Here is a 24958-nt window from a genome sequence, read left to right on the forward strand (position 1 = left end):
AGTGATTTCTAACCATACTCCAAAACATAATTATAGTAGCCTAAACACCCAAGCTTGTCATTAAAACAGGCCCGCTTACAGCATGGCTAGGTCATGACAACAAATCCTAAAGTATGCTACATATATCACCCACCCGTAAAGGTTCGCCCTAGTCTCAGTTTCCCACGGGCTACCCGTGATCTGTCATCGAGATTATAGTTGTTTAGGCTGCTGCTGTTTAGGTCACAGGACCCTTTCTCTCTGATTTAACCCTTCTCCTGCTCAGAGAGTGTGTTTTCCTCTCCCCCGCCACAGAAAACATCCATTCTATTGCGTCATTCGTCCATCCTTCTGCTCACCTTCAAACCCCCCCAACGCGCGCTTTCCGCCACCCTCCTACCGTGTCTGTATTAGCCGTCTTGATTCCTCAGGGTTTTAGATTGGCTAGGTGGCCCACAGGACTGAGTAGAAGTCATCAGAATGTCACCGCAGTGTAAATGAGGAGTTAAGAAAGAGTCTACTCGCACCTGGATGTCACTTTGGCAGGCACACAACAACAGTTACTGCTCAGTGTTCTCTCTTTCTAGCTCTCATGTATCTCTCTCTCCCTCTCTGTCTCTCACCCTTGCTCTCTGTTGATCATCAGTGACCATTGTACTATTTGGGTCTTTACGTTAAGCTAACCAGGTTTATGTTGACTTTGCTGTTAATCAAAAATGAACACTGCCCTTTTTGTATTTGACCCTCTCATTATGTTGTTTAAGGAAATGTGTGCAATAACTGTAGCCTCGTTAGGCATAGCTAGAACCAGAGAAATGCACTTGAGAAAGAGAAAACGGGGAGGGGGTCGAGAAACGGGACAGTGCCCCAAGGCTGGTGATGTTGTAGTGTGTGTGTGGGTGGAGAATTGGGTATGATCCAGGGGGTTGCTGGCGTGCCGGGCCACACTGAGGGGTCTTCTATCAACCTCGTCTTTGTGATGCTGATGCTAGTGGACACCCTCTTCAATCCGTCCCCATCCGCCAAGAGAGCTGCAGGGCGTAACCATTACTCTCACTTCACAAAAGGCGACGTCCACAATGGAAGAGAAAGGGCACCGGGTGAAGAGCGCTGCTGTCTTGCCACAAAGTGTCATGTCCTCGCATGTCTACGCTAGGGGGTCTTTTAGCAATGAACTAGGCTAGGTCCTTCAAGTTGAATGTGCACGTGACGCCACGAGACCCCCGCAACACTGCACCATGGTGGCCTTAATTGATTTGTTGGTGACAGCTTATCGCAGCTGCCTCTGTGTTTATTGTGCTACAGACCGATATATAGTACTTTATTTTTCACTTTCCGCTTTAATTAGTTGATTGTTTAGTGGGCAATTGTTTCGGATGTAAACGGTAAACACACACATTGTGTGTTTGTTGTGTCTGTCTGTTTCTGACCGAGCCAGACGGAGATGCAGCATCTCTGCAGTGGCTGAATTTGATTTATGCGGCCGTGGCCTGCTTAGCACCCCCTCCCCCCAACACACACACACACACACACACACACACACACACACACACACACACACACACACACACACACACACACACACACACACACACACACCTCCTCCCTGCATCTCAGAGTTAGGATGCTCTAATCGAATGTAGTTGCCTTGTGTGTGTGTGTGTGTGCGTGCCAGGCCCTGACAGTGCTGTAGAAAGGGACCAGAAACCTGCTGGTGCACTGTCATTAATCTTATAATGCCCATCCCTGCTGATTCAGGGGTGTCTGGGCACACTAGCACACACACACCACTATTCTCTCTAGACAAGAATCGGTGTCGGAATACAGATTCTGTCAACGGCCTCTGTCTCCCACATGCAACAGGAGGAACTGGCTTCTGTACTAACTGAAATGCCTTTTTTAATTTTTCACAATCTTGTCGATGCAATATTTGCAAGTGAGGGATTGAACTTTTGACAGAAATGTTGCCAGATGTTACACTGTGGAAAAGTCCACTTCAGTGAGAAGAAAGGAACACAACGATGCGTGATGATGCAAGACTCTCACACAAAAAGAAACCAGCTGTAGAGCATTGGTTCTCAAATATTTGTTTTTGTTTTTGTTTCAAGAACCCCATAACTGTGTACAAATTGAACCAAATGGACAAATAAGGGTCCATTGGTACACTTTCAGAGTTACAGAGTGGTCAGGGTCCATTTGGAACCCCCTCAAGGAACCCAGAGAGGATCCCTGGACGGCACGTTGAGAACCACTGCTGTATAGAGTGTTGTGAGACATATACACGGAGTCTCAATATGGAACATCATGAAACATATTCTTGCAAAGGTTGCACATAATCAATCAGTAATCTGCATCGCCTGCCTTTAACAACATTAACCGTGGCGTTCATATTTTGAGCATGTCATTATATATGGCGAAAATCATCAAACAATTTAAACATAGCCGATCCACAAGCTCACACAATATGTCGCTTTGTGACACGTTATGAGCTTATGTTGATCGCCTATGTCCGCTATTTTTCGTACCTTCGACCAAGTATATTGGGGCTCAAGTTGTCAAGATACCAGATACTTAGCTGGAATGCCTGCTTTGAGGCGTATGATGAGCATTCCTGCACTCAACGTATCAGTGGTGTCGTTCTGTGTGACATCTTCTGATTGGCAAGATGCAGATGTTAAGTAATATAATGCTTCAACCCGTGGTCACCATAACCAACTTACAGCCACCACCACCAGCACCAGCAGCAGCAGCACAGTGTTGTTGGGGGGGGGGGGGGGGGGGGGGGGATAATGTATGTGTGAGGACTTCAATTATTTACTCTGGTCTCCTGCCTTGAAGCTGGACCTGTGGACAGCGTAGACTGAGCCACCTCCTCCACCTTCCCCTCCCCACGTTAGCAAGACAGCAGACAGCGTAGCGTGAAGAAATGTCTATCCCCCGGCCCTCATGTCAGGAATCCTGATGAGGTTTATTGGGGCAGAAAGGGCACCGTTTTCCCCTGAGGCTGTAGTGAGAGCTAGGGAGCTATCTCCATACACCACACCTCCCTGGCTCTCTCTGTCTCGCTCTCTCTTGCATACTTGAGCTCTCTTTTATGTGAGTTTAGCTTTTCTCTCTCCCTCTGTGCAAGCACACACACACACACACACACACACACACACACACACACACACACACACGCGCACGCACACAGAGACATACACACCCACACACAGAGACAACACACAACTGAGGTCACGAGTTGGGACACCACAGTGTAGGCACCAGTTAGTGAGAATCAATGTTTGTCAGACCGGGGCAGACTCTTAATCCAGGAGGTGGCTCTAAACAGAAGTATCACTGTGTGGTGTGGCTTACTCCTTTCTCAATAACAGGGAGTGGAAAGCAGTGATGTCATGTCGTCTCTGCGTGCTGCATGTGTCTGCACACAGTGCAGCTAGTGACTCAGGTATATAGATTAGATAACAAACAGTGCGTGCTCTCTCCCATTGGCAGGCTGCAGGCGTGAGTCAGGCCCTGTTGAAGAGCCTGCATCATTACACCATTCAGATAGAATCAACAGCCTTTGTGGGAAAGATGCTATGAATGGCTGGCCGGTGGTGCTGAATGGAGAATCTTGCCTCTTCCACCGTGGTCCCTTTGGCACAGCCCACCACTGGCATGACTCAGCACAAGGTCCCGACTCCTGGTCAAGAGATTGTGTCGTAGCTTATGATTTCCAATGGAATTGTGTAAAAAAAATACCGTTGTTTTCCTGTGTAGGTGTAGAGGTGCAACAGTTAGAACTAAGTGATTTAATCAATCAATTATAAAAAATAATAATTGATTTGTGGGGACAAGTAGCCAAAATAGCAGATCTACAAGCTCACAATAGATAGTTAGAATAATCGATAGTTGCAGCCCTTGTAGCCTGACATCCAAAGATGGATTGTGGGAGTGTGTGCCAGTACTGTGTTGTGAATATTTCACCTCATGGAAGGAACACACCCCTGCCTGTTAGCACTGGCCTCCGGGCAAATCTAGTGACATCCAATCACCTTCCAAGGGGGAGGTTGGCTCCTCCCCCCTCTCAGCCACAACACCTGGGTGCTGTGTTCTCTGTTATTGAAGAGCTCAGACAGTCGCAGCGGAACTCCTCCATTCCGTTCAGCAAGTTGCAACATCACCGTCATCCGACAGACAGGGAACAAGACGGGTGTTGTAGTTTACCTAGGATAGGTTTCTGACTTTTGTTCCCTCTATGACATCAAACTTAACCCCTTCATCTGTAGTCTTTTTTGTTGGGTGACATTAAACACCAACGCTAAATGTTCAGTTTTGTTGCTCATGCGTGTGTTGTTAGTATCATAGGGGAACTAAAATTAACCTGTAGTTAATCTCAAATCCTGTCTCGGTCAGTCTTGTTCCTCATATAGTTGACCGTTTTCCGTCCTCCTGTCCTGTTTTGAGAGTCCCTTTTTCACAGACATGGCTCTGTGCTCCCATCGGGGTGTTTGTGTGACTCCTTCCCTCTCTTCCTTCCTTCTCTCCATCCTTGGTGTGCTGCTGCTCTGTCTGGTCTGGGACCAGGCCTCCCCCTCTCTCTCTCTCTCTCTCTCTCTTGCTGCAGCAGTTGGCTCAGCTCTGCCACAGTTTTCCATCAAAACACCAAACCTCAATGGAGCATTCAAGCCCGGGCCCGCCTCAGCACTGCCCCTCCCATCCCACCCTGTTCCGACTCAGCCTTCTCTCTCTCTCTCTCTCTCGCTCTCTCTCTCTCTCTCTCGCTCTCTCATGGTCTTGTCCAGAAGGGAGCCCCCAGCTCATACTGGAAGACTTTTATAGCTAGGCCTGAAGAATTGAGTGAGTCAAGGAAAATGTTCATAAAGACACAGTTTGCATAGGTTTTGAGGGAACCGCTGGTCTGGTCTGGTGGACGTTTTGTTTTGCAATGTTGCTCCTAGCAATCTAGTGATCAGCCACTGTCCCAACAGCCTATAACTTAGCCCTAAATTGTACGGCTATGATTAGCTGTGTCCCTTTTTAGGAGAGCGATTTACGGCTGCATTTATTGTGTATGTCTGTGACTGACCTAGACACTAGATTTCGAAAGGCCTGGTAGTGGGGGTGGAAGCAATATCATAGAGGATCCTCCTCTAGTTCTCTCTCAATTCATTATGTTTATAAAGGTCTTATAGTTTTCACATTTTCTTCTTCACTTCTACTTCAACGGTGCACAAACAGAAAGCTCTTAACTTTAGCTAACATATCCAACACGGCCAGGTGTTTTTCTCTGTTCATCATTTAAGAGGATGACTTGATGACAAAAACATCATCTTTTTACGCGATGAAATACACAAAGAAAATCAAAAAGGTCTTTTAACATGGATATTTGAGCTTGAGACTGAGAGCTTTGTTTGTTTTGGAAAACGCACACACACACACACACACACACACACACACACACACACACACACACACACACACACACACACACACACACACACACACACACACACACACACACATATGATTGTACGTTGAATACAAAACGGGGGAAGCCAACTAGGCTGACTGTAGACTTGTGCTGCTAGGTGCCGAACAGACACCAGGCTACATGAAGCTTGTACAGTACTGCAGTTACAGTACCAGGCATTAGGAATTACAATACTTTAGTTAACATAGCTGGTGTGAAGAGAGTTTATATGCCTTCTCTCTGTCCTCTGCAGTCACTGCAGTGACAATTTTTGTCTTTTCAACACTTTAGTGCAGACATTGAGATGCAAAGCTATGGTGCACAAAGTGCACAGTAAGTTTAACACCTCTGCCCTCCAGTTCCGCAACTCTGTGGCCTTTTAAGTTTTCCATCAGTTTTGTGTGAAAAATGTCCACAACCATGTTTATTTGTATTTTACATTTCAACAATATGGCAATTCAAAGTAATTCAGTGTTATTTTGAGTGACAATGACACAACTATGTCTATATCACCTCCAACCCTTTAACCACTTAAGCCCTATATATTGTGTCGTATGATGAATCGCATAAATAGCCGATCTACAAACTCAACGTATTGCATCGTATTGGATCAACAAGCGTTGCCAGCTTGTAGATCTGCTATTCTTTTGCCCATTATGACATGCCCAAACTTGGGACGCCAGGTTGAAAGTGGATAAATCTGGAAGTGCTTTGCAACAAATTCTAACATCCACGTATCCAATGCTCTCTGTGGGGCAGCGCTGCCCCGATTTGTATCGACTAAAGTTTCAGGTTAAGAATGGAGCTTTTAATCTCTCACAAGTCGTGTGTGTGTGAGGGAGTCAAGTTCAGAGTAATGTTGTTTGTAGCCCACTGGTTCTCAAGATCGGGTCCGGGGACTACCAGGTGGTCCAAATGGAACTAGTTGCAAGTCTGTAACTCTGAGAGAGTACAGATGTGTTTGTGCACTCTCAGAGTTCAATTAACAAAGTCATGAAGGGAAAGTTCCATTTCTACACTCTCATTTAAAGACCCATAAAGGTACATTTGGACCCCTGGTGGGCCTTGGACCAGATGTTGAGAAACAGTGGTTTAACCAGCCACAACCCCCCCCCCCTCTCTCTCACTCTCTCTCAACCCCTCTCCTCTACCTGTTCTCTCACTCGCACGCTGCCTCTCCTCCAACTGCTACTTGACTCCTCACCTTCTCATGATGATCTCTCCATCTCCTCCCACCTCTGCCCTCCTGTCCTGTTAGTCATTTAAAAACCTTAAAGTGCCAACTGTGGATGTGGCGTGTTCATCTGCGTTGTTCTTCTAATGCCTTATCTTAGGATCCATCGCAGAACGGCGTCACTTGTCGACAAAATCGGTTCTTCAGCTCTTGTTAATACTTTTCATTGGTTAAATATTTATAAAACCCACACACAGATTTAACCACTTCCAACCTGGTATCCTTATTTATAAACATACAATTATGAAATATAGAGGTAGAGATACTGTGCATGGTTTCTGCTCGACAGCGACAATATTTATAGACAAGTGACACGGGTCACTTTAGTTTGACGCCGTGACACCTCACACAGACTCTCAGAGAAAGTCTCGTTTCTATGCTAGTCATGCTTTCATTTGTTCCTGTATGATTAACCAAGAACAACATCTTGCCTACTCCGTTTTGCCTCCTTTAGGCCCTTGTGCACGCGTGCACGCGTGCCACCATCCCAGTATGTGTTTATGTGCTGACTTTTCCATCTCTCCATTTCAGAGGGTTTCTTTTTTTTTCTTCTTTTCAGGGAGTAGGCTAGTTAACCCATTAAGACCGGGATAAGCATCTGTCATTTTAGATTTTAACCACTTTAACCATTATCTTATACTTCGGCTATTCAAAAATAGCAGATATACAAGCTCATAGCGCGGCACCGAGTGCCGCGCTATGAGCTTGTAGATCTGCAATTTTTTATAAAAATCCTGAAAATGTGTGCATATCTTTTGAATATAATATGTTTTTTAAAGCGAACATTTGTAACTCAAATCTTTGCTTCTGGGGATTCTACAAATGGCATCTAAATCCTAACAGTTTTTTGAAAAAACTCATGTTGCTACAATCAGTGGTTCTCCCAACTTTTTCATGTCAAGGGCCCCCAAAATGATATGTATTTGGCCGCGGACCCCCATCTCAAAATATGTTGTTCCAGGGACCCCCAGAAGCAAAGATTTGAGGTAAAAATGTTCGCTTAAAAAATATATACGGTATATATTCAAAGATTTGCACCCATTTTCCACGATTTTCAAAAAATAGCAGATCTACAAGCTCATAGCAGGGCACTCGGTGCCACACTATGAGCTTGTAGATCTGCTATTTTTTGAATAGCCAAAGTACAAAATAATGGTTGAAGTGATTACACAGATGCGTTCCCGGTTTTAAATGGGTTAAAGCTAGCAGGGTTTTCTGCTGCAGTCTCTGGAACTTATTACAGTCGTACTAGGGCACATGTTCATGAACGGGCCATTCAGCCCCGGCCGCTACACGGCTCTGAATGAGCGCACTGTCGCCAGGAGAAAGGGAGTTAATGTGGGCTAGTTAGCCGTCAGACCTCCCCATTACGGAGGACCGGGTCTACTTAAAGTCTGCGCTCATTCTTAACCACTGGTTGTGTGTGTGTGTGTGTGTGGAATTTTAATGTCTTTCTTTAGGAATCATTCTGGAGTCTTTTAATTTCAAGGGCCCTGCCGGTTCATATGCATTAGGCCAGTGATTCTCAACCTGTGGGTCTCTCAACCAAGTGATTTTTGGGGGGTCCCCAGATGATGTGCTTAATGTGCAACATAGTTTTCTCATTCAACAGTAAACAAAACAAACCAACATACAGTATAAGTGTATACAGGGCAATTAAAGGCTAAAATAAAAACCCATTTCTACGTCAAAAGTAATAAACAAACTATACTATAAAATACTTTCAAACATTGGCTAAATTGTGAAATATTACCTGAGCAAGAGGCAAACATTTTGAGACCGAGCTAAACTAAATGTAATGCCTCAACTCCTACAATTCCAAGTGCTTGTCAGGGTGGGGGGTCCCCAGTTCAAATATGATTTTTTGTGGGGTCACGGACTGAAAAGGTTGAGAACCACTGCATTACACACCCATTTGGTCATTAAAAAAAAAAAGAAAAAACTGTAAAATCCTCATTGTTTACCATCTCAGAGTTACGGACCCATCAGGGTCCGTTTGGACCCCTGGTGGTCCCCGGACGCGACATTGAGAAACGGTGATCTACGGGTGCATCTACAAGTTACGCTAGCTCCTTGTCTAAAGCTTGTTGGTTTCATTTATGCGGTTCCTCCGTTGGCAACTGCTTTTTACAAGACGCAAAATAATCGAACTTTTCGACTAAAGCCTTTCCGTTCTCTCTGTGCTTAAAGGTAGAGCTCGGCTATAGTTTATTGACCTGTAATGGGATACCCGTAGCTCGCACCATCTGCATTTTAATGCATTCTAAATGTGCCTGCATATAGCTGGTCGAACCACACTAATCCATAATTTACTGGAAAACCTCCCTTTTTCCAATATGGCGCTGATGTGGTCTGTCGCTCATTTCGTCTCTGCCACCACTCAAGCACTAATCAGACCGGCTTGTAGGAAACAGACCATGGTGGTTGAGATTAGGACAGGATTGTGACAGGCAAGCCGTGATCTCTATGAGGGACATTACACGCATGTACTCATGCACGCACGCACACACACACACACACACACACACACACACACACACACACACACACACACACACACACACACACACACACACACACACACACACACACACACACACACACACACACACACACACACACACACACACACACACACACACACACACACACACACACTTGAGATCTGGGGGTGGATGACATTTGACCTGGAAAAGCCTTTAATCTTCTGCTGCAGAAGGCTGATGTTTGATCAGGATTACTACAGTATGTTTACCAGCTATATAGTGTCAGGAGCTGCTATAGAGTAGCACAGTGGTTCTCAACCTTTCTAATTTCAATCATCTCCATTTTGATATGCATTTAGGCCACAGAGTCAATCTCTGGGACCCCAATCTACACTGTAACATTACTCTGTGTTAATTTAACTCTGAGAGTGCACTAATTCAACTCCATTTTGGTTCCATTGTGTTACATACTCTTATTTCTGTACAGTTGAGAGACACGGAGGACCCTAGCTTGTTTGATTTAGTCTTATTGCAGGAATATTTTGCGATGGACAGTAATGATTTCTCCTGTTTTTCCTTGCAGGTTTCCCAAGAAAGCAAGCAGGTATGGACCTTTTTATATTTTCCTTGTTTTGAATCCAAGACATAAGCAGTTGGCTACTACTAGAGTTTGAGTGCACACACACACACACACACACACACACACACACACACACACACACACACACACACACACACACACACACACACGGCTGCTGCAATGCAACACTGTGATCTTAAGAGTTTGGACTACCCACCTCCCATACACATAACACACACACGCGCGCGGGTGCGTAAATGCACTCACTAACACGCACGCACTGTGCGGGACAAAGGGGTCCCTCTTCTATGCACGGCCATCTCTGCCTTCCACTGTGAACAGAACAGAGGCCTTTCACAGTGGTCGGACGGTATCGACAGAGACGAGCCATACATTACCACGCCGAGGTTCAAGCCGGGGTCCGGCTTTGTGGCACCTCCTCTTGGGAGCGTCCCTTTTTTTTTTTTTTCCTCCTTTTCTGCTGGCCCTGCTCTCGTCTCGGGGCACTCGGCTGAACAGCCCTCCACATCCTCTGGCTGTCACATTATACAGTACAGACACACACTCGGCATGATTCATGAACTAGGAGGTCCCCTTCCTTTGCCTCATTATCCTCCATGCCCAAGTGAACAATTGAAGGTTTTGTTTGTCAGCGGTGATTCCCCTCCCTGCTCAGAGGAGAACCTTCAATGTGCTCCAGCATGTGGTAGACACACATACGTACTTAGACATATGTAAGTACACGTACGTATTCTACGTTATGTATGTATGTACATACATAGTAGGCCTGTCCCCGACTAAGGATTTGTTTAGTCGACTCTAATTGGCGACTAATTGCCAATAGTCGACTGGCAGTCGACTAATATATATATATATATATATATATTTTTTTAGGGCCAAAATAAATTTTATTTCAAATGGCCAAGTCTACACAGTTTGTTTTGTGTCTCCAGCAGAGTTTCTAGTGTCTCTATCTCTCTCTGGAAGAGGTTCCACATGAACTCTGCAGCCGCACTGAGGCGCTCCAACACAAACAATACCAATACAAAGACGAGGAATAAGAAGAAAAAAGTGGAAGTTACGTGTGGTTGCAGGTGTAGACTTGGCCAAAAAACAATTTAAAACATTTTTGGCGCTTTTTTTCCCCGACTAGAGTCGACTAAGAGACACGCAGTCGACTCGGACCCCCCGCGACTAACCAGTCGACTAGTCGACTTAGTCGAGGTCAGGCCTAGTACATAGTAACATTCATACGTACGTATGTACATACTGTGTACACATACGTACATACATACAGGGTGGCCATTAGTGTGGCAAGGTGCTGGCTGGCAGTACAATTAAGTTGCCTATAGAAAAGCTACATGCAATTACCACAATACTGCACGTCAGTGCATTGTGTGGTTGGTTGGGAGATGGGGAGTCTTCAGTCTTCCTTTTCAGAATTATGACGGTTATTTTTTTCTGTGTCTTGTCAAAGACGAGATAAGATATCAAAAACATAATATACAATGTTACAGTTACTTCTCACTGAAAGCTGCATAATGGGCACGATTTACACAGACTATATTGAAATAATGATTTGTAACACAAGAGCCAAACAAATACATCACATACTGTAGATGTTATCTGTAAGACAAGTGGTATATGTTAAGCTTATGCCAAGTTTTCTCTAAATAATCAGCAAATGCCTTGTGATGAAAACAAAACAAAAAAACATTTCAATCTCTCCATCATTTAACTAAAACAAGTCTGAGTTTTGACACTCAATTTCACCAATTTCACTGATGTGAGGGCACAATAAGTATTTGCTCTTCTTCTGTAACCGTTCTCAAGGTACAGGGGCAAGATCCCAGAATGTGCTGTTAACACTTATCCTGTGATGAGAGACTACTTTTTTTCCTCCTCCAGAACCAGCAGCATTCTCAGTAAAGACCACCCTCCAGACAAGAAGCCCAAAAGTGACAAATCTACACTTCCCTCTAATGAGTTTGACCCTACAGGTAACTTCTCCCTTTCACTCTCTGTCTCTCTCTTGCTTACTGTCCAACAACTACTAGCCGCCCTGTCTCTCTCTCTCTCTCTCTCTCTCTCTCTCTCTCTCTCTCTCTCTCTCTCTCTCTCTCTCTCTTCCCCCCCCCCCCCCCCCCCCCCCACTCATATATATAACCACACACACAATTATGGTGATAATGATGGATTGTACAACAAGGCACGATGGGATGGTGAAAGGTGGTATGTGTGTATTATGCTTTGTGCTCTCTCTCTCTCTGAAATCTGCACACGTGCGTATGTACGTACTCTTCTCCTTGGCCTGTGGTCTGCCCTGGTGATCACAGGGAGACAACGGCGTCAGCGTGAATGGAGCTCACACGCACTCATCTTTTCCATTTCCTTACACATCACTGCTAATGGACTGCCTAATGTGTCTTCATTGTCTGAAACACGGGCGATGGTACTTTGCACCAATCCTTGGTCTCTTTATGCGTCTCTTCTCGGTTAATAAATACAGATGGATTGACCATAGGAACCGTGAATGTGTTTAATGTCCTCATGCGCCGTTTCACATAAATTGGTCCGATATAGATTTTTTCCCCCTTCATATTCAAAGCTGCCGGGTGGCCTTGATGCTCGCTCAAATCTTCAGCGTTTTAAGCCAGAAGTGTATCTATCGCAGGGTGAAATCGGAAGGGCTCAGGAACAGACTAGCTTAAACGCTTGATATGGCGACACTCCTCGTGTTGGTATTTGTCAGTAAATGGGGCAGTGTGACTTGAGGTATGCCCCTGAGAAAGCTGTTGTATTCAAAACAAGAGACCCAGAAAATCCTCTTGGCTGCCTTTTGGGCTTATCTTGGTGTGATGACGCAACACAACATGGACAAGACGTGTCCCCTGAGCGAGTTACACAAGAGACACGCTCTCTCTATTATTGTGTGTCTGTCTGAAGTCGATCCGTTTATCAGTACGTTGCTTTGAGGTGAAGGGTCTATAGTCGGTAATGTCTGCATCAGCCACAGAGCGAGAAGAAGCCATGTCCTGCTCTTTATTTGATTTAAATCAACCTCCTTCATTCATCCTCATTGGATTTTTTAATTATTATTTTTGAGACAGGAATCATCTTTGATATCCGATCTCATCCTCTCTCTTGCATGCTCTAATTTTTATTAGTTCACGTCTTTTTTATCTGTCCATATTCGGCTGTTGCATGATCTTCAAGCCACCTTCCCCCCACATTGCTCTCCTATAGAACGGCTTATTCTGGCATGATATGACATTTTTAACCACCTGATGATAATATGGTAACACAATTAAGCAAAATGTTCTATTATATTTGCTATTCAGTTATCAAATGTATATTATGTTATGTAATTAATATGTAATTGTATGTATTATGTAGTTTATTTGTGCATTAATCATTTAGTAATTTAGGCTTCCAGCCTCTCAACAGAGACCAGCCGATATACATTATAAATGCTATTGATGACATTTGACATGATCTGATAATGTAACCTATATTTCCCTATAGTGGCTAGAGAGTAGACTCTGTGGTTAAGACCTTGCATTCATAGCCCTGTTGTGTCTTCATACAAAACTAAACTAGTTCTCTTTCCGTAGCTGCACTCCTGTCAATCCATCCCATTGCTTTTTTGTTTTGCCTATATATTTGAATTAGTTGACCTTATTAGTTCATTTTTAATATTTCTTATCCCATTATTGTTTTGTTTGTTTTGTTTTTTCCTCCCTTCATGATTTTCTCTTTCCTGTTTTGTTTTGTGTTTTGTGCTTCTCCTGTGCTCTGCTCTGGTCTGGTCTGGTCTGGTCCGTGGCGGTGTGTGTGCTGTCACTGTGCTGTGTGTGCTGCTTCGTTCTGTGCCTGCTCTCTGTGCTGGTGGTTGGGGCTGTGGTGGGTGCAGAAGCTCTGGTGGTGCAGAAGAGTGGCAGCTGCAGCAGTGTGCTAGCGGAGGGGAAGCAAGAGTCCTGTGGTAAGATGCTCCTGATAGGACGGCTCGGGTGGTGGTGTGACGGCTGCAGTCATGTATATAAGACCACTTTAGACCGTGTGTTGGGTGTGTGTGTGTGTTGGGGTGTGTTTTCCCCAGTGGTGGAAATTGACTTGAGTAAAAGTACAAAAGTATTGGTATCAAAATGTACTTAAAGTACCTAAAGTAAAAGTACTAAAATGTTTAAAAATCTGCCTCCGAGATGTAGTGGAGTAGAAGTAAAAGTATTGAAAATTGGAAATGCTCCAGTGAAGTACAAATACCTCAAAATTTTACTTAAGTACAGTACTTAAGTAAATGTACTTAGTTGCTTTCTACCACTGTGTGACGGCTGCAGTCATATAAGACCACTTTAGACTGTGTGTGGGGGTGTGTTTTCCCCAAACAGAGCAATGATACCAAAACGGTCAAATCCAGAGGAATTGTCGTTATTCATACCACTGTTTCTCAACGTCCTGTTCCTTTTCTACGGGTCTGTAACTTTGAGAGCTATATAAATGGAACCATTTTGGTATATTTGGGACCCCAATCTACACTGTAGAAGTCTCAGTGTTAATTTAACTCCCATTCGGTTCCTTTTGTACATGAATATATGTAGATGAATATGAAGTTACAGACCTGTAAGGGTCCATTTGTACCTCCTGGTGGTACCCGGACCGGATGCTGAGAACCAGTGATTTATCCTGTTCTTGTTAGCGTTAAATAAATAACTAAAATGTTAAATGGTGCCTTCATCCAAAGCACTTTACAATGTGCATTGCCACATGCATTCACACTCCGACGGTGGAGAAGAAACCGTGCAAGGATTCCAAGCGGCCACTCTACCTCCTGAGGCACTGCTGCCCGATTATGCCTGGTTTATACTTATTTGGGATAATAGTAGATTTACGATCTCACGACACATCGCGCTGTTATGCGTTGTGAGCTTGTAGAACTGCTATTTTTGGTGCTTGACACCGGTGTGCAACTAAGTACAAGAGTCAGACGGCTTAAGAACATCTGAAATGCACACTATAAGACCAGCCCCACTGGTGTTTTATTATGCATCTTATTCCATTTACCGAATTTGAGGGTGCAAGTCACTCAGTCATTCAACCGATTGATCAAAGTCTTTATATCAGAATTGCCCAACTTGCCCAAAGCCACTTGGCAGAGTGCTATGAGGTGTTGCTATGAGGTTTTGTAATGCAAATATTGTTGTAGCATTTCCTGGACACAAGGCCCTGGTCTATTAACCAATATTAAATGTGGCTATATCAGTGGTGCTCAAACTTACTCATGTCAAGGATCCCCAAAATGTATTTATATTATATGACCCCCATCTCGAAATATTTTCGGACCCGCATCTCAAAATATTTTGTTCCAGGGACCCCCAGAGGCAAATATTTGAGTTAAAAATGTTCGCTTCAAAAATACATAAATATTCAAAGCTTTGCAAAAAAAATCTTGATTTTTCAAAAATAGCAGATCTACAAGCTCAAGAGCGGCACGAAGTGACACGCTATTAGCTTGTATATCTGTTATTTTTTGATAGCCAACCAATGTGCGATATATATATATATATATATATATATATATATATATATATATATATATATAGCTAAACCGGTTTTAATGGGTTAAAAACTCCCAACTTCTCAACACTGCTTCGCACAATTGGCTAAGGAGTATTTATTTGCGTTTACATTTACTTGTGATCATAGTAGGCTTCCAATCTATTTCAGAAAACTATAGATGGAAGGTTTGATCAGGAAACTATTCTTTATATTGTGTTTTAAAATGATTGGGGACATATTATTTTATAGAGGTTATTTTAAACTTGCATTACAAAGATCTAGGCCAAATTATGTGCCTCTAGGTGAATCTATAACTCAATTCATCCTTACACTTTATACTTTTTTTAAAGCAACACCGTCCTACTAAGGCATACAAATTAAGCGTACTGTATATGTACACTGTATGTTGTTTTTAGTAGGTCAACTTCTGCCCTTGTGTCCATATCCTTGTATTCCATTGCACGAGTGCTGACCTAGGATCAGTTCTAACCTGTAAATAATGCATTAGTGTAGATAAGACACGCCTGATCAGCTCCCACTCGAGATGGTGATGGCAGATAGCTGACCTCGACCTGCACCAACCTGTTTAGCATAACACTGCAAATAATCCTGAATGTTAATGTTGCTCTGAGACGAGGAACAAAAAGGACCCATAACAATGGACAACCTTTAAATTAATTATATCCACATAAAAAGTGTTACTTTACGGTAGCACGCTGAGATGAGCAATTTTTTACAGTTTCAGAGCTGCTGCCTAAACTGATTCATAATATTGACTGCATTTTGATTTTGTTAAGTCACAGTATTTTGAATAAAATTCCATTTAGTTTTAGTCATCTGAAAAGTTTTAGTTTTAGTCTAGTTTTAGTCGACTAAATATCATAAGGTTTTATTCGACTAAATATAAAGTTGATTTAGTCGACTAAAATGTATTTTGGCGCCTACAAGCTCACAACACGTCGCAGCGCGACACGTTGTGAGCTTGTAGATCTGCTATTTTCAGAGCGCAACACCCGAGCGCAACCAAACATAAAATGACTTGAGTTCTACTGGATCTCTTCTCTACTAGTCCCTCCCTGACATTTTAGTCTAGTTTTTATTTGTTGACGAAATTGTCAATATATTAGTTTTAGTCTCCATAGCTTAGTTTTTATTTAGTTTTTTTAATTGAGTTGTCGTGTCAGTGATAAAAGGTAGTCGACGAACACATTTTGTCACAGTTTTAGTCGACGAAATGAACCCTGGACCTCCCTCCCTCCCTCCCACCTCCTCTCTCTGTTTTTTCCCTGCCCCCAGTGGCCCCAAGCTTTACAGTTCCCTTCCCCCCCGTCCCCCTCACCCACCCCCCTAGCCGGAGAGATTTAGCCTCTTGTTCCGTTCAGGCTCCAACCCCCCACCCCAACAACAACTCAAATCCCCTTTAGCTTCTCCTGCAAACACCTCTGTTTGACATCACACTTGCTTAGGAGACCTTTGGACATGCAGCAAGAACCAGCTTGATTCATGGGTCACCGCCTCACACGCACAGGAAAAGCCCTCAGTGTCCCATTTAACCCCCCAGAGTGTATACAAATGTAAAACATTTTTAGAGGTGTCAGACACTATTATGTAGGGTGATTATGTTTGCAAAAACCCAAACCGGGACCCAATACTCATTTAACCCATTAAGACCTGAGGCCCATTCTACAAATGTCTTCTAAATCCTAACAGTTTTCTGAAACACTTATGTTGCTATAATATCAGTGCAACTTTTTCATGTCAAAATTATATGTATTTGGCTGCGGACCCCCATCTCAAAATATTTAGTTCCAGGGACCCCCAGAAGCAAAGATTTGAGTTACAAATGTTTGCTTTAAAAATATATATATTCAAAGATTTGCACAAATGTTCTTGATTTTTGGAAAATAGCTAATCCGCGCTATGAGCTTGTATATCTGCTGCTTTTGAATAGCCAAAGTATAAAATAATGGTTAAAGTGGTTCAAATCTAAAATGACAGATACTTTCCTGGTCTTAATGGGTTAAATCGGATTTCTAAAATGTTTTCTGTGCCTTTTAAAAAAAAGTTTTCACCTGCAGCTTATTTTTGCGCTTAGCATTCCTAGTGACTGCACCTTTCAACAGAACAGGACATGATAAACCTCTATGTATGACCATTTGGTAGGGCGTGTTGAAAACCGGGACATTTGAGTGTTTTAGAGATCTTTGTCGACCAAACTGCCAGGTCAAGCATCCTCCAGATGTAAACACCCTTCTGCTCACAATAGAGCACACGCATCTTTATATCCTTTTTTCATTTTATGGGTCACATCTCCTGCACATATTGTACTTTGCACTATGTACAGTATATATACTGTACACTGTATATCCCTGTTGCTCATTTGTTACAGGAGAGCAAAAAAAAAACCTTCGGCAAAGGATTTTGGTCAAAAATTACTTAAGAATCCTCAAATACTTAATCTATCATTCACCTAAAAGTCAGAGCTGAAATCGGCATGCAAATATGAATAAAACAGCAACTTATGTTGGTCCTCCATTATTTTATCACATGACTTCCCAATTTGCTGATCGTTTAAAAGCAATTTTTTTGTTAATCCACTTAGCGTTACAATATTATTCCCTTTCTCTGAGTTAAATTGACACTGAGGATTTATCTGTGCAGAGAGAGACTAATTAAAAAATACACAGGTCTGTTTTTACGGTCTGATTTGAATTTTTTTACTAGAATGTACTATTTTTGAGGTGATTCATTGAGGGGAGCTTTATTTCAATCTTCCTTTGTAAACACAACGGGTCATTTTAGCCTTTGGAAAGGAAACGTTTTCAGCTAATTCTGTTTAAATTTCTACATTTGTCTCTCTAACTCTGGTCTATTAGGCTCTGGTCTGTTCTTGTCAGTCTAGTCGAACCATTGGCCAGACATCAGATAAACCCTAATCTCAACCAGTCTATCTCTTTAGTCATTGTGATGAAACATCACAAAGAACCAGAAAAGTAACTTTCCTCCTTCTGTCACAGGCCCCCGTCAAAACACTCAGTAACTCTGAGATTTTAATGGATTCAGTATGTCGATTTTCACTTAGAAAATGCGCGCTTGACCTTCAAATGTTTGATTTTAAAAATATATAAAAAAATGTGTGTTATCTACCCAGCACAGTAGGTAAACAGTGACACATAAAATCGATAAACAGAACAGATAAACACAATAACATAAATGATGGACTCAATCAACATTGTGGGCCTTCCTCCATCCAGCCAACCTTGGGAACCAGTGCTCCATGCTGGTCAGTCTGCATATGGAAGACATATGCCAGTCTGCATATGGAAGACATATGCCAGTCTGCATATGGAAAATATGACAGTCTGCATGTGGAAGATGTGTCAGTCTACATATGGAAGACATGATTACATTGACATCAGACTGCGAGAGCATGCGTCATGTTCACTGACCTGATCGATGAATCCATTCCACCCCCATCTCCCTCTCTTCTATGAATACATATTTCATCTGCATGGCCTCATAATAACAAGACCTGATCCTGCTTAAGCCTAATTTATACTCCGTAGTATGACAGTGTTGCTTGCCAAAAAGAGCTGATCTTCAAGGTAACTATGCATTCCTTCCGACAAGCAACACCCTCGTTCAGTGGATTGTACATTAGGCTTTCCATTCTGGATAGGTATTATTATATATTTTATATCTTTTTATATATGTTGACTGGAGAACAAATGATATGACGTTTAGAACTGTAAGGTTTACTATAGTAAACGCTGCAAACCGTATGACACAATCAGCACTTACGACAGCTGCAACTTCTGCATCTGGAAGTCGCCAGTCGCTGCTGCTATCGATTTAGAAACGGTGCAAAGATCCAGTCAATGCTCCAGATTAGAATAGTAAGACATTGTTTATTGTTCCAAGAAGTTATAAGTCGGTGTCAGTGGGTTTTAAGTACACTTTTCTAAAAGCTGCATCTTGGTCTCATTAAAGATGTTGTCATGTCTCTCTCTCTCCTTGCCCCCAAACCCCCCTGACCCCTCTGACTGGGTCTGTCTCTGTCTCTCTGTCTCTCGCTCTCTGTCTCTGTCTCGCTCTCTCTCTCTGTCTCTCTCTCTCTCTCAGGTCTGGTCCAGCGATGTGTTATCATCCAGAAAGATGTAAATGGCTTTGGGCTCACTGTCAGCGGTGACAACCCAGTGTTTGTGCAGCTCGTCAAAGAAGGTAAGATGGAGCCACATCCTGTCCCAGAGAGGAGGAGGAGGAGGAGGAGGAGGATGATGATGAGGAGATGATGTAGTTAAACCCCCTGCCTGCTCTTCCAAATATCACCAGATGGTTGTATCCAGAGCATGTCTGGCTTCTAGCTGGACAGTAGTGTCACACAAGGGGATCATTATCGCTGCTTCTGGCCTGAGAAGTCGTAATAATAGAGATGTAGTGTCCTTGCAGTGGACACTGATATCTAACTGTCACCACATATGGTGACTCTGAATTCACACACACATGTAACAGTAATTGGGACTCTGGAGTGCTGCAGTGCATGCTGGGGGAAGGAAAACCACACGTGTCAGGCGTTTGTGGCACTTATTTAGAGGAGTCAACACTGAAGCCTTTGACTCGACTGCATTTTTCATCTTCAGCAGTTGGAGTTGTTCTTTTAGCGTTTGCCTTGTCATTTTGTCTTTTAACAACTTAACCACATGAACCCCAGCATGCCTATTCTGGGCGGGCATGTCATAATTCGGCGAAAATAGCCGATCTACTAACTTGTAGATCGGCTATTTCCGGCCAAGAGATTTGGTTTAGATGGAAAAAAGGAGGGGAACCAAGTATAGACCCCTGGGGGACCCCGGTCAACGAAAGTATATAGGTTTTAAGTGCTTAAGCGCTTAAAACCTACTTTGGTCGTACAACAAATGGTCACAATTTGCCTCCATACGATGAACCAAAGCCTAAATGACAACGTATGGACGGCAGGTAGGACATTGCGTGACGGCTCTGTCAGGTTACACCTCATGTGTTCAGGTGCAGGTGTGCTGACGCTAGAGTTCCTCCACAGTCTTAGATCTCATAATAACCCGTCTCAGTCCTAAATCCCTTTGTTTGGGGTGGAGCTGGGAAATGGGTCCTTCTCGTAATATAACCACTGTTATGGTCTATCATAAATGGTAGTCAAAGAGTTGCTTGGCAGCGTCTTCATACTGTATGTGGTCAGACTATATGGTGTGGCATAATATGAACCACATTAGCCTTCCTTTTCCCCCCCAATCCACTTTTTTTCTTGAGTCTCCTTTTCACCTCCCTGTTCGGTTTTGGATCATGTTGTCCTCTGTGTGTTTGCCAGATGGGGCTGCAATGCGGGCAGGAGTTCAGACAGGCGACAGGATTATCAAGGTACTGTGTTCATCTGCCTCCATATTCTAAAAGTGCAAACGTCCCAGCTTTTTAGTCCAAAGGCTGACAGATAGCCTCTATGCTGCCACCTTCTGGTAAACAATAGAACAGTCTAGACACAACGTGTGTGTGTGTGTGTGTGTGTGTGTGTGTGTGTGTGTGTGTGTATTACGTTTGTATTGCTTGTATGTGGGGACCAAAAATCCCCACAAGGATGGTAAGACCTACTAAAATTGGCCTTGTGGGGACATTGTTCTGGTACCACGGTAATTTCCATGGCTAAGAATTATTTATTTTTTAGAGCTATGGTTACAATTAGTTTAAGATTCAGGTTGGGGTTAGGATTATACATTTAGGGGTTAGGGTTTTAAATGAACAATTGCTGAAAATTTGCTTCAGAGGGGTCACCACAGGGATATGAATACAAACGTGTGTGTGCACTGCATAATATGTAAATGATATTTGAATATAACTGCACTGGGGATATTTTAATCCCATTTTCTTTTCTTATGAATGGCCTATTGTCTTCCAGGTTAACGGGACCCTAGTAACACATTCTAACCATGTTGAAGTGGTGAAGCTCATCAAATGTAAGGCTGACTCTGTGACGCTGACTGTTTTGATTAAAGAAATAATTCATGATCTTAATTATGCATGCTGTTAAGAAAAGCTTGAGAAGTATACATTTGCCTCTTGGCGTGCACTAAGGCCCCTTGCTGTCTCTTTGCGGTTCCTACAGCGGGCTCTTATGTGGCCCTCACAGTGCTGGGGCGGCCTCCCGGGCTGGCCCAGATCCCTCTGTCAGAGGCAGAGTCTGAGATGCTAGGAGTCAGCATCTCCTCTCCCGGCTCGCCAGCAGCAGAGCGGCCCTACAGTCCCCTGGACCGCGTCTCCTCCTCGCTGTCGCCTTGGGTACTGACAATTTATTAGTATAGTAGTATATCGTATCATTATTTATTCTGTATGCCCTTCATCTGCTGTGTCATTCTTATATTTCATGTCTCCTGTGATATTGGCTTTAAGTCCTATTTTGCTATATGACAAATAATAGCGACAGATAACTGCGAATTGCCGTATTTTTGGAATTATAAAAAATCTCAATAGAAACATTTATTTTTTAAATTTGCCCAAAATACAGACGCCAGGGTTAATGTGGTCATTTTCTTTCTGTCACAGGATGAGTTCAGTAGTTTCCACAACCAGAAAGGTGACATCTTGAAGTTGCAGGTAAGGAAATAATCATCGTATATTTTATTATCGTAAATGTAGTTTTCCTGAGATGATGCTTGCAGTGTTCTCCGTTGGAGAATGTTGTGTTAGCTGTGTTGAAAATGGTCTCGTCTTTAAATAGACCGCAGTTTGACATTGAGAGCCAAGTAATGTGTCTCATTTGATAAGACAACTGTCTTTCCTGTGGGTCTGAAGAGACTGTAGCTGGGTTTTTTCTGTCTAATACACACTGGCACTCATAATACTTGTTATACTTAACACCCCCGCCTCCCCAGGCAATTTCACTTCCTCTTCCCCTCCAAATGTCGCACCAAACCGCATAAGAGTTGTGGTTTGAAAAAACATATGTCAGACTGCTATGGCAACCAGGTCGTCTACTAACAAAGACGATGTAAAGTCTAGCTTATACTCTGTTGTGTTCGGCAAGCGACACAGTCGAGCAACGGAGCATAGTTTGAGCTTAAGTTGGTTAGTTGATGTGTAGAGCTACAGAGGCAGTTGAGACGTCAGCCAGGAAGTGATATCGTCATCCAGGTCAATAAGGACGCTGACTGACTGCATGTGGGGATTTGCAGATCGGACGTTCGTCGACGGTATGCTCGTCTGTGGTTTCCGCTGTCACAGAGATCAGTGGCAGACACTCCAGTCATACGTAGAGTTGGGTTTTTGCAACGTAAGAGCGAAGTCCGTTGAGGTTGAGCCAAGCATGTATGGCATGTAATGTAATGTAGGTCCAACATCCAGGAGGATTGCTTGAGCGAGAGTCGATATGTTAATATGGATGTTGAAGCGGACCATTGTTTGTTCCAGGAATCAAGGATCCAACCAGGGTGTGGAGGGCTCGTGGTAAGGAGTCTCCTAGCTTTGGTAGTAAAGCCCGACACTTACCAGATTTTTGGATCCGATTTTGGAGAGTCGGAAGAAGAAATAAAAAAAATACATCTTGAAATCAGTTTGGTTAACTTAGATTTAAGGTTTATATTTGAGGACATTTAACTTCTAAGCAAACAAATGTAAAGGGAAAAAACCCCACTTTGATAGATATTGTTATTTAATAATATTAAACTTGAATATATGAAAAGAACATTTAACTTTAATCATGCAACACTTAAGCCCTATTCAAATACAAACATTACCAATCAAATATTTTAGAAAATGTTGAAAAGGTTAAAAGTCGGTACACATCGGCTGCATAATTGCCGATATCAATGTCATCACTAATAGTCAAATGGCTGACATGTCGACATGTACTTTGCTCTCAAAATGCAATTATTTGTAAAGAAAATAAAATCAACAGTCTGTAGTTGCTTTTCCATTGCATGGTACCGGCTCGACTTGACTCGACTTGCTTTTTTTGGTTTTCCGTTAGGTAAAAGCACCTGGTGCTTTTTTGCGAGCTGAGGCGATACCAAAAGGCGATGTAAAAGTACTGCAGACTACTGATTGGTCTGATTCGTCACTACCTTTGCATCATGACGGACTCCTCTATACTGCATGCAAACTCCTGAATATTGTTAACGAACTCTTATTGAACAATTGCATGGCTTATTTCTCACCCAAATTAGAAATTGGGTTTGTTGAACTGTACAGGTTAAATATGGATTGTTTCCAGACAGCGTTGCCATGAGCTTTAACTTGAGCATTGTTACGTTGAGAGGGTCCTCTATCTGCAGTGGAAAACTAAGCAAAGCATGTAGAGTGGAGTTGCAACGGTACCATGCAATGTAAAAGCGCCATAACTTATGATGCTTCTGGAATCAATGTATTAGCACTACAGGTTGCCGCCGGGAAACATTTAAACAGCTGAAAACCTTTCTCAAATTGTCTTTGTCCATGTCACCAATTCCACCCTGTCACTTGACGTGCAGGCCATGAAGGAAGAATACAGCAGGAACCCCTCCCCCAAACTACTGAAAGACATCCAGGAAGCTAAGAAACACATTCCCCAGCTGCACAGCCAGCTCATTAAAGCCACTGGAACCGCACAGGTAAACTCCCAAGGACCAGTTGACCCTGTAGTGTCATGTCCATAAAGATCTAGTCTCCAAAATGACACATTCTATCCCCCACTCGCTTTGCAAGAGTCTAACTAGGATTTGATAATGTGTCTCTAGACAAACATTAATCCTAATCCTAATCCCATCCCATCAGGCTTTCCCCTTTGTGTCTGTGTGCCAGTTTATTTTGCAAGCGTCAGATTTACGCACACACAGCAGCCACCCCCCCCCCCCCCCCCCATGGTGCGCTTGTGGAGCAGACCTGCATTGTGGGGGTGATCAAATTATGAATCACGGGGACAAAATGGATTCGAACCGACGTTGAGTCTTGAGACTAATGTCAGACTTTTGTCTGCATTCGTCATTGTAGACAGTTGAGAATATTGTAACTTTAATGCACGTCTAAAAACGTGGATCTGCCACTTTTAATGCTTTTGTGTGACGCTGTAGTATGATCACGTAGGGCGTTAATTTAGGAAAAAAACACAAAAAGTTAAAACATGGAGATAAGAGGTTCCTTCCCGACAGCAACAACATATAAATTATATCTCCGGGACCCCAATCTCTGCTATATAGTCCTCGGTGTTAATTTAACTCTGACAGTATACACACGGAACCAAATTACGGGTCCATTTGGACCCCATGGTGGTCCCTGGAACCATCGTTTAGAAACGGCGGACAACTACATTCAACGCTAAACCACAACACGTTGGAAGAAGAATCGTTGGCTTGCCAGCGTAGTTTGACAGTTCAAGTCTTTGCTAAAGCATTGAAATATTGACTGGATGTACGTTTCTGCTCACAAGTGGTAACTCTGCGGTTGTCTGTATGATTTCCCAGGATGCCGCTCCAGTGGGAGATGGAGATGATGGTAGCATGTTTGAGACAGAGCACACTCCTTCATCTAAAGGAGACAACAGCACAGACGTGTCCTGGAGCAGTTCTCCTGTACGTTAAAACCACCAACATCACACCCAGGGTGTCCGTTAAATAGTCTTAAATTCATATTTATAGAAGAAAAAAATAAACTGTGACTGAGTTTTTCCA

The 24958-nt window shown here is 43.1% G+C and overlaps 1 protein-coding gene across 7 annotated transcripts in view; it reads left to right on the forward strand.

The window, feature by feature from the left end:
- Positions 1–24958, forward strand: part of arhgef12a (Rho guanine nucleotide exchange factor (GEF) 12a) — a 58543-nt gene that overhangs the window by 6817 nt on the left and 26768 nt on the right. For 2 of the 7 annotated variants that reach the window (XM_080429527.1, XM_080429526.1), the window contains exons 2-11: positions 9738–9758; positions 11643–11734; positions 13648–13716; positions 19413–19511; positions 20635–20684; positions 21217–21274; positions 21424–21596; positions 21861–21911; positions 23783–23902; positions 24752–24859. In XM_080429527.1, the coding sequence (XP_080285653.1) occupies positions 9738–9758; positions 11643–11734; positions 13648–13716; positions 19413–19511; positions 20635–20684; positions 21217–21274; positions 21424–21596; positions 21861–21911; positions 23783–23902; positions 24752–24859 (841 nt within the window). Of the gene's footprint in view, positions 1–9737; positions 9759–11642; positions 11735–13647; positions 13717–19412; positions 19512–20634; positions 20685–21216; positions 21275–21423; positions 21597–21860; positions 21912–22430; positions 22761–23782; positions 23903–24751; positions 24860–24958 lie in introns of those variants that run through there. The other 5 variants (XM_080429529.1, XM_080429530.1, XM_080429528.1 and 2 more) reach the window with 5 other exon arrangements.

This window comes from Gymnoscopelus braueri (assembly GCF_963280865.1).
Source record: "Gymnoscopelus braueri genome assembly, chromosome: 5".
Classification (NCBI taxonomy): Eukaryota; Metazoa; Chordata; class Actinopteri; order Myctophiformes; family Myctophidae; genus Gymnoscopelus; species Gymnoscopelus braueri.